This window comes from Zosterops lateralis (assembly GCF_965231275.1).
Source record: "Zosterops lateralis genome assembly, chromosome: 23".
NCBI classification, from domain to species: domain Eukaryota; kingdom Metazoa; phylum Chordata; class Aves; order Passeriformes; family Zosteropidae; genus Zosterops; species Zosterops lateralis.
Window position 1 is genome coordinate 205,403 of NC_139783.1, and position 10,256 is coordinate 215,658.

General features: G+C 70.4%; 1 protein-coding gene and 1 long non-coding RNA gene across 2 annotated transcripts; one reads left to right on the top strand and one right to left on the bottom strand.

Annotated features, from left to right (window-relative positions):
• Positions 1-124: 124 nt before the first annotated feature.
• On the top strand, positions 125-500 carry LOC310918442. The gene is made up of 3 exons (XR_014591673.1): positions 125-168; positions 274-293; positions 451-500. It is a non-coding gene; the product is annotated as an uncharacterized lncRNA (long non-coding RNA).
• A 745-nt stretch (positions 501-1,245) lies between these two features.
• LOC310918290 (exocyst complex component 3-like protein 2) lies at positions 1,246-8,430 on the bottom strand (the record flags this gene model as incomplete). Its single annotated transcript, XM_083877144.1, has 14 exons — positions 1,246-1,297; positions 1,402-1,632; positions 2,566-2,687; positions 3,376-3,531; positions 3,662-3,688; positions 4,108-4,230; positions 4,620-4,755; positions 4,839-4,949; positions 5,146-5,246; positions 5,474-5,584; positions 5,890-6,004; positions 6,358-7,099; positions 7,932-8,124; positions 8,290-8,430. 14 exons carry the CDS (start codon positions 8,428-8,430, stop codon positions 1,246-1,248), a joined length of 2,361 nt encoding a protein of 786 aa, XP_083733270.1.
• Positions 8,431-10,256: the final 1,826 nt, after the last annotated feature.

Sequence of the window (10,256 nt, forward strand, 5' to 3'; positions counted from 1 at the left end):
AGGCGCTGTGACTCACCGGGGCTGGCACCGGGGACACGCCACTGTCCCCTCCTGTCCCCTGTCACCGTGTCCCCACAAGTGTCCCCCAGTGTCCCCAGTGTTCCCCCAGTATAGCCCAGTATAGCCAGTACAGCCCGGTGTCCCCCAGTGTCCCCCAGTGTCCCCCCAGTGTCCCCAAATGTCCGCCCTGTCTCCACCAAGTGTCCCCCAGTGTCCTCCCAGTGTATCCCAGTGTCGCCCAGTATCCCCTCAGTGTCCCCCAGTATAGCCCAGTACAGCCCAGTGTCCCCCCAGTATCCCCAAATGTCCCCCCAGTGTCTCCCCGTGTCCCCCAGTGTCCCCCAGTATTGCCCATTGTCCCCCAGTGTCCCTCCAGTGTCTCCAATTGTCCCAAATGTCCCCCCTTGTCCCCACCAGGTGTCCCCCAGTGTCCCCCCAGTGTACACCCAGTGTCCCCCAGTACAGCCCAGTATAGCCCATTGTCCCCCCAGTGTCCCCCCAGTGTCCCCCAATGTCCCCCCGTGTCCCCCCTGTCACCGTCCAAGTGTCTCCAAATGTCCCCCCCTGTTCTCACCAAGTGTCCCCCAGTGTCCCCTCAGTGTCCCCCAGTGTCCCCCCAGTGTGTCCCAGTGTCCCCCAGTGTCCCCTCAGTGTCCCCCAGTGTCCCCAGTGTCCCCCAGTATAGCCCAGTACAGCCCAGTGTCCCCCAGTGTCCCCCCTGTTGCCCCTGTCACGGTCCAAGTGTCCCCAAATGTCCCCCCCCGTCCCCACCAAGTGTCCCCCCAGTGTCCGCCTGTCCCTGCCGGGTCCCCCCGTGTCCCCCTGTCCCCCTGTCCCTGTCCCCCTGTCCCCCTGTCCCTGTCCCCGCCCGGCGCTGTCGCTTCCGCCGCGGCCGCCGCTCGGTTTCCCGGGGCCGGGGGTGACCCGGTGACCTCTGGCCCCGCTCCCGCCCTCGGTCACTTTATTTTTAGTTGTCGCCTCTTCCTTCCCGGATCCGGCTCCGGCCCGGGGACAGGGACAGGGGGACACACCCAGAGCCCCCCGGGACAGTGGGGACACCGGGGGGCTTTGGGGACACCGGGGGGCTTTGGGGACACCGGGGGACAGCGGGGGGGCTTTGGGGACACCGGGGGAGTCCTGGTGTCACCCAGTGTCGCTTTGTCCCCGCCGTGTCCAGTTGTCTCCCCAGCCCCGGTGGGTCCCGGGGTCTCAGGGGGCTCTGGGGGTCCCGGGGGTCCGGGGGTCTCACGGGGGGTCCCGGGCCGGGCTCCGGCGGGGCAGGCGCAGCCGGGGGAGGCTGAACGGGAGGCAGCGCACCGGGCCGGGGGTCTCAGGGCTCTCAGGGGTCTCAGGGGGCTCTCAGGGGCTCTGGGGGTCTCAGGGGGGTCCCGGGGGTCTCACGGGGGGTCCCGGGCCGGGCTCCGGCGGGGCAGGCGCAGCCGCGGGAGGCTGAACGGGAGGCAGCGCACCGGGCGCGGCGCCGGCAGCTCCGAGAAGAAGGTTCGGGTCCGGGGGGGCGCCCCCGCCTCGCCCTCGGCCCCCCCCAGGTCCTGCAGCACCCCCAGGATCTCCCGGCGGGGACCCTGAGCCCGGAGACCCCGCGCGTCCAGCAGCGCCGCCACGTGCCTGCGGCTGGGGACAGGGACAGGGGACAGCAGGGACAGGGGACAGGGACAGGGGACAGGGGACAGGGGACAGGGGACAGAGAGGGGACACACAGGGGACAGGGGACAGGGGACAGCAGGGACAGGGATGGGGACAGGAGGGACACGGGGGACACACAGGGGACAGGGGACAGGGGACAGGGGGGACAGGGGACAGAGAGGGGACATAGAGGGGACAGGGAACAGGGGGGATAGCGAGGACAGGGGGGACACACAGGGGACACACAGGGGACACAGAGGGGACAGTGGGGACAGACAGGGGGACCGGCGGTCAGAGTGGACAAACCCCCCCGGAGCCCCGGGGTGAGGATTTGGGGGTTTTGTGTCCCAGTGTCCCCCTGCCCGGGTGTCCCCTGTCCCCATCCCCTGTCCCCTGTCCCCTGTCCCCGCTCGTGCCACCGGCGCTCCCCGGGGACACCCCCGGCCCGGGGACAGGGGACAGGGGACAGGGGACAGGGGACAGGGGAGGGGACCTGGCGCGGGGCCGCGGCCCTTCCCGGCGGGGGGAGGGGGCGGGGGCTGCCGGGAAGGGCCGGAGGCCGCGTCCGGTCACCGCCACGGGTCCCCCGGGGGGGCAGCGTCCTGCCCGGGGCCGGGCCGGGAGAGCGGGCTGGGAGTGAGGGAGGGTCACCCTGTGCCACCCCCGGGGGTCCCTGAGTGTCCCCCTGTGCCACCCCCGGGGGTCCCTGAGTGTCACCCTGTGCCACCCCCGGGAGTTCCCGCAGTGTCCCCCTTGTGCCACCCCAGTGTCACCCCAGTGTCCCCCCCGGTGTCCCCACACTCACCGGACGTCAGGGAAGTCCCTGGCCAGGGCCCCTCAGTGTCACCCCTGGCTGTGTCACCCCAGCAGTGTCACCCCAGTGCCACCCCAGTGTCACCCCCCCGGTGTCCCCGCACCCACCGGACATCGGGGAAGTCCCTGGCCAGGGCCCCGACCTCCATCTGCAGCGCCGCCGGGTCCTCCAGCACCAGCAGCTCCCGCAGCCGCGGCACCACCGAGTCCAGCCAGGGCGAGCCCGACTCCTGGGGACAGCGGGGACAGCCGTGGGGACAGTGGGGACAGGCATGGGGACAGCGGGGACAGCCGTGGGGACAGGCATGGGGACAGTGCGGACAATGGGGACAGCCAGGGCGAGCCCGACTCCTGGGGACAGCGGGGACAGCCGTGGGGACAGGCATGGGGACAGTGGGGACAATGGGGACAGCCAGGACGAGCCCGACTCCTGGGGACAGCAGGGACAGTGATGGGGACAGCGGGGACAGGCATGGGGACAGTGGGGCCAGCCATGGGGACAATGGGGACAGTGATGGGGACAGTGGGGACAGTGATGGGGACAGCCATGGGGACAGTGGGGACAGCCATGGGGACAGCCAGGGCGAGGCCGACTCCTGGGGACAGCGGGGACAGTGATGGGGACAGTGGGGACAATGGGGACAGCGGGGACAGTGATGGGGACAGTGGGGACAATGGGGACAGTGGGGACAGTGATGGGGACAGTGGGGACAGCTGTGGGGACAGTGGGGACAGCCATGGGGACAGTGATGGCACCATGGCCACGGGTGTCACCCAACCCAACAACGGCCACCACACCCGTGGGTGTCACATCACCCGTCCCATCACCCTGCATGCCCTGGGGGTCCCGGGGGAGTCTCGGGGGGTCCCAGGGGGTCCAGGGGGTCCCAGGAGTCCCAGGGGTCCCGGGGGTCTCACCAGGCGTGTGAAGAGCTCCCGCAGCTGCCGGGCCTCGTCCCCCAGGCGAGCGGCCACTCGGGCCCGGGCCTTGGCCGAGGTGCAGACCAGGCGGCCCTGGAGCAGCGGCCGGACGTACTCGACCAGCACGCGGCGGTGCAGCTCGCTGACCACGGCCTGGGGACAATGACACAGTGACAGTGTGCCCATGGGTGTCACCTGGCAGTGCAGCTCGCTGACCACGGCCTGGGACAGGGGGACAGGGACAGGGACATTGGGGACACTGTGACACTGTGTGCACCAGCACCTGGCGGTGCAGCTCGCTGACCACGGCCTGGGGACAATGACACAGGGACATTGGGGACACTGTGACAGGGACAGGGACATTGGGGACACTGTGACATTGTGTGCACCAGCACCTGGCGGTGCAGCTCACTGACCACGGCCTGGGACAGGGACAGGGACAGTGACAGTGACATGGGGCCACTGCACCAGTGGGTGTCACCCAACATTGTCCCATGGCCGCTGTGTCCACAGGTGTCACCCAGAGTGACACCCAACAGTGGCACCATGTCCCACGAGTGTCACCCAACCCAACACCCAACAATGTCCCCGTGTCCCAGTGGTGTCATCCAACAATAACACGGTGTCCCAGGGGTGTCACCCAGCCCAACACCCAGCCCATGGCCCAGGGGTGTCACCCAACAATGTCCCCGTGTCCCGGGGGCGTCACCCGGCCCAGGCCCCGCCCACCTGGTGTGGCTCGGGGTGCAGGGGGCGGAGCGTCTGTGCGAAGGCGGTGACCGACATGACGATGGCGTCGAAGGCGTCGGAGCTGCTCAGCCACTTGCGCTTCATCAGCTTCCCAAAGTGGGGCTGGGGACAGGGGACGTCACCCAGGGGTGGCACCGGGGTGGGGCACCCAGAGGGGGTGACCAGTGGTGGGCAGGGTGTCCCAGGGGTGTCATCCAACCCAACAAAGTCCCATTGGTGTCACCCAACCAGTGTCCCACAAGTGTCACCCAACCCAACGATGTCCCATAAGTGTCACCCAACCCAGTGATGTCCCATTGTTGTCACCCAAACCAATGATGTCCCAAGGGTGTCACCCAACCCAACAAAGTCCCAGGGGTGTCACCCAATCCAACACTCAACAATGTCCCATTGTTGTCACCCAACCCAATGATGTCCCACCCACCCCACCACCCCCCAAACCCCCTGTCCCCGCCCACACCTGTCCCCGCCCCGCCCCGCCCTGGGCACACCTTGAGCTCCTCGAAGAGGCGCCGCGTGAGGACGTGTCCGCAGGCCCTGGTCACTCTGTCCAGCGCGGCCTGGGCCTGGCGCCGCGGCTCTTCGCTCTCGGGGTGCCCGAACTGCGCCAGGCGCTCGGCGAAGGCCCTGCCGGGGGACAGGGGACACCCAGGGGTGACAGCGCCGCGGGGACACCCCCGGGGGGGACGAGGGGACGGGGGTGGCCTCACCTGAAGGGGGGACAGCAGTTGGCCAAGGCCATGGCGCGGGCGGGGGCCGCATCGGGGGGGACGGGGACGTCACCGGGGGATTCCAGGAACCGCTCGACCTTGCGCTGGAAGCTGGGGACAGGGACAGTGACAATGACTGGGGGGTCTCAGGGGTGGCATCGGGGGACAGGGGGGACATGGGGCACATGGGAGACACTGGGCCATGCCACCTGTGTCCTGTGTGTCCCCGTGTCCCCATGTCCCTGTACCCCCTGTCCCCATCCCGTGTCACATCCCGGTGTCCCCAGGTGTCCCCAGGTGTCCCCACCTGTGCAGGAAGGCCACCAGCACTCCCAGCAGGCTGTGCGCCATCTCCCGCCCGAACTCGGGGGTCACCTGGGGGGCTCTGTCCACGTGTGCCCTCAGCAGCTGTGGGGACAGTGACACTGAGTGTGGGGACAGTGACACTGAGTGTGGGGACAGTGACACCAGGGGTTCGGGGACAATGACACTGAGTGTGGGGACAATGCCACCACAGGTATGGGGACATGGCCACAGCCACAGTGTCCCCTGAGCCACCTCGGGGCCACCCCAGGGGCCGGGGTCAGGGCGGGGACAGGGGACAGGGGACAAGGGACAGGGGACAGGGGACAGACCCCGGTGACGCGCGTGGCCAGCCCGTCCTCCATGTCCTGGCTGGTGACATCCTCGGGCCACGTGTCCTCGCTGAGCTGCAGCTCCTGCGCCACGGCCACCTCCACCTTGGCCTGGGACAGCGGGGACATCGTGTGGGGCAGTGGGGACACCGGTGACAGTGGGGACATGGTGTGGGGACAGAGAGGACAGCGGGGACAGTGGGGACAGCGGGGACAGTGGGGACAGCGGGGACATCGTGTGGGGCAGTGGGGACAGCGGGGACAGTGGGGACAGCGGGGACAGTGGGGCACAGAGTCCCCTGTCACCTCCTGCCCTGCCCTGTCCCTCCTGCTGCCACCACAGTGCCAGTCCCAGTGCCACCCCAGTGTCCCCAGTGTCCCCCCAATGTCCCCCCATTGTCCCCCGGTGTCCCCACCTTGACGGCGGCGATGCAGGAGCTCTCCAGGTCCCGCTGGGTCTCGGGGGGCAGGAGGGGCCCCAATTCCTGTGCCCGGAGCAGGGCCCCCACCTCGGGGTGCCCCAGCACCTCCCTGGGGGGACAGGGACACCATGGGGACAGGCTGGGACACCTTGGGGATGGACTGGGACACCCTGAGTCACCCTGGGGACACCCCGGGGACACCCTGAGTCACCCTGGGGACAGCTTGGGGACACCCTGGGACACCTTAGGGACACCTGGGACACCTGGGGACACACCTGGGAACAGGCTGGGGACAGCCTGGGACAGCCTGGGGACACTCTGGGGATCCCAGGTGTATCCCAGGTGTGTCCCAGGTGTGTCCCAGGTGTGTCCCAGGTGTGTCCCAGCCCTGACCCCACCCAGAATTCCCCACCCGGGGCACATTTAGGGCGCTCCCACCCCCTCAGGTGACCCCCCCCTCACCTGCTGTAGGCGTTGCTGTGCCAGTCCAGCAGCAGGTACAGGTCGGGCACGCCCAGCGGCCTCTGGGCCAGCGCCCTCACCTGCTGGGCCAGCGCCAGGTGATACCCGCGGGCGTAGACCCCCAGCGCCCGGTACCGGGGGGGGTACGCGGGGGCCACGTGGCTCCGCACGACCCCCAGGTCTCCCACCACCCTGGCGGCCAGCGCGGCCAGCCGGGCCCCCAGCCCCCCGCCCGGGGCCACCTGGGCCAGCCTCTCGCCGGCCGCCCTGGCCACCGCCTCCTCCCAGCGCCGCCGCAGCCCCCGCGGCCTCCCCGGAGCCGTCCCGGGGGTCCCGGGGGGGCTCCGCGCGTCCGCCGCCTCCTCCTGCTCCAGCACGGCCACCACGGCCCGTAACGGGGCCACCGGCGCCCGCCCCGCCGCCGGCACCGACTCGGCCACCACGGCCCAGAGCTGCGCCAGCAGCGCCCGGTACAGCAGCGCCACGTCCCGGGCCCGCCGACCCCCGCCCGCCAGCGCCGAGGGGCCCGGGGACGGCGGCGGGGAGCGCCCCGGGGGGGGCGACACCGGGGACGGCACAGGGGAGGGTCCCGGGTGGGGCACAGGGGAGGGGGACACAGGGGAGGGCGACACAGGGGAGGGCGGCCGGGACGGGGACAGGGAGCACTCGGCCTCCAGGGCGATGATTTGGGCGTCGGCGGCCACCAGGTCACGGCGCTGGATCAGCTCCAGGATCTCCAGCACTGGGGGCAGAGAGGGGGTGGCACTGTGTCATCCCTGTTCTCCTGTCACCCTGTCACTGTGTCATCCCTGTTCTCCTCTGTCCTCCTGTCACCCTGTCACAGTGTCACCCCTGTCACCGTGCCATTGTGTCGCCCTGTCCCCCTGTCCCCAGCCCGAGTCTCCGTGCCGTGTCCCCAAGTTGCCACCGCCGTGTCCCTGTGTCCACATGTCCCCTGTCCCCGTCCCTGTCCCTTGTCCCCATCCCCATGTCCCCTTTCCCCTGTCCCACCTCCCAAAGTCCCCATCCCCTTGTCCCTGTGTCCCTTGTCACCATCCCCTCCGTGTCCCTGTGGCCTCTGTCCCCACATCCCCCTGTCCCCAAGCCCCCTGTGTCCCTCCACTGTCCCCATGTCCCCAGTCCTCATCCCCAAGTCCCTGTGCCTCTTGCCACCATCCCCATGTCCCCGTGGCCTCTGTTCCCAAGTCCCCCTGTGTCCCCGGTGTCCCCCTGTCCTCACATCCCCCTGTCCCCATCCCTTGTCCCCAAATCCCCTGTCCCCTGTCTCCAAGGCCCCAGTGTCCCCCCTGTCCCCGGTGTCCCCCTGTCCCCACTCACCGGACAGCGGCCCCCTGTCCCCATTCCCCTGTCCCCAAGCCCCCCCTGTCCCCCCTCACCGGACAGCGGCCCCCTGTCCCTGTCCCCATTCCCCTGTCCCCCCAAGCCCCCCCTGTCCCCCCCGTCCCCCCCTGTCCCCCCTGTCCCCACTCACCGGAGAGCGGCCCCCTGTCCCCATTCCCCTGTCCCCTGTCCCCTGTCCCCATGTCCCCCCTGTCCCCCCTGTCCCCACTCACCGGAGAGCGGTCCCCTGTCCCCGTCCCCGTCCCTGTCGCCGTCCTTGTCCCTCCCGGCGCTCTCGGGCCTCTGTCCCGCTCCGTCGGGCCCGTCCCCGGCCTGTCCCTCCCCCGGGGACGTTTTCTCCGTCCCCCGCTGTCCCCACGTCCCCAGGGCCAGGCGCAGCAGCGACCCCCGTTTTCCGCCCCCCGCCTCCTCGGGGGGTCTCCGGGCGACCCCCGAGTCCTCGGAGCGGCGGCGGCCGCGGGGCCCGGGGGGGTCGCGGGGGCGGCGGGCGCGGCCGAAGGGCCCCCCGAGCTGGCCCAGGTGCCCCCCGAGCTGGCCCAGGTGCCCCCCCAGGTGTCCCCCCAGCCCCACCAGCCCCCCCAGGGTGGCGCGGCGCCGCCGGCGGCTCTCGGGGTGGGCGGCGAAGGGGTCCCCGTCCTCGGGTGTCCCCCCGGGTGTCCCCCCCGGGGTCACCCCCGCTGTGCCCCCCGGGGGTCTCCGGAGCAGCGGCATGGCCGGGGGGGGGCGGGGACACTCAGGGGGGTCACCCGAGGGGACACAGGGGGGTCACCCGAGGGGACACAGGGATGTCACCCGAGGGGACACTCAGGGGAGAACGGAGCCCCCCGGGGCTGGCGCAGTCCCTGCGACTTTGGTGGCTCTGGTGGTGACAGTGGTGGCTCTGCTGGCTCTGCTGGCACTGGCGGCTCTGGTGGCACTGGTGGTGACACTGGCAGTGGCACTGACGGCTCTGGAGATGTTGGTGGCACTGGTGGCACTGGTGGCTCTGGTGGCTCTGGTGACCCTGGTGGCTCTGCTGGCACTGGTGGCACTGGTAGTGACCCTGGCGGCGGCTCCGGTGACACTGGCGGTGGCACGGGTGGCACTGGATGCTCCGGTGACACTGGTGACACTGGTGGCTGTGATGGCACGGGTGGCACTGGTGGCACCGGTGGCTCTGCTAGCACTGGTGACACTGGTGGTGACAACCGGCGGTGACACTGGTGGCTCTGGCGGCTCTGGTGACACTGGCGGCGGCTCTGGTGACACAGGCGGTGGCTCTGCTGGCTCTGATGACACTGGTGGCGGCTCTGGCGACACTGGCGGTGCCTGTGGTGACACTGGCGGTGGCCGCAGTGACACAGGCAGGGACAGGCGGCCCTGGCGGCTCTGGTGGCACTGGCGGTGGCTCTGGTGGCTCTGGTGACACTGGCGGTGCCTGTGGTGACTCTGGCGGTGGCTCTGGTGACACTGGCGGTGCCTGTGGTGACACTGGCGGTGGCCGCAGTGACTCTGGCGGTGGCCGCAGTGACACTGGCGGTGACACAGGCGGGGACAGGCGGCCCTGGTGACACTGGCGCTGTTTGCAGTGACACTGGCGGTGGCCGCAGTGACACTGGCGGTGACACAGGCGGGGACGGGCGGCCCTGGCCGGGGGTTTCCTGAGGAAGCGCCGCCCCGGCGGGGCCTCCCCGGCCGGGCAGGGTCAGCCCCGGTTCCGCCCCGGCCCCGGGACCCGCGGGGACAGCGGGGACAGCGCGGGGACACCGGGATGGGACATCGGGGACAGTGGGGACATTGGGATGGGACCATGGGGACACTGGGGACACCGGGGTGGGGCCCTGGGGACACTCGGAGGAGACCCTGGAGACACTAGGGGACATTGGGATGGGACCCTGATGGCATTGGGGACACCAGGATGGGACCGTGGGGACACTGGGGACATCGGAGAGGGGCCCTGGGGACACTGGGGGACCCTGGGGACACTGGGATGGGCCCCCGTGGGTGGCACAGGCCACCCGAGAGCACCGGGAGGGGACCCGGGTGACACCGGGGGACACGGGGAGGGGACACAGGTGACACCGGGGACCCCGGGGGTGACAAGGATCCCCCAGGTGTGATAGGAAGGGGACTCAGGTGGCACAGGTGACTCCCCAGGTGACCCCGAGAGACCCCAAGTATGACAGGGACCCCCCAGGTGTGACAGGGACCCCTCAGGTGACTCAGGTGACCCCCCAGGTGACACCAGGGACCCCAGGTGTGATAGGGAGGGGACTCAGGTGACTCAGGAGACCCCCCGGGTGACACCAGGAACCCCCAGGTATGACAGGGACCCCCCAGGTCTGGAGACCCCCCAGGTGACTCAGGTGACCCCCCCAGGTGACTCAGGAGACCCCCCCCAGGTGACACAGGTGACCCCCAGGTGTGACAGGGACCCCCCAGATGACACAGGTGACCCCCAGGTGACCCCCGAGGGCGGACACACCTTCCCCCGCCCCACGTGACCCCTCCCCGGCCACTCACGGGTTAACCCCCGCTCCCTCCTCCCATTGGCCGAG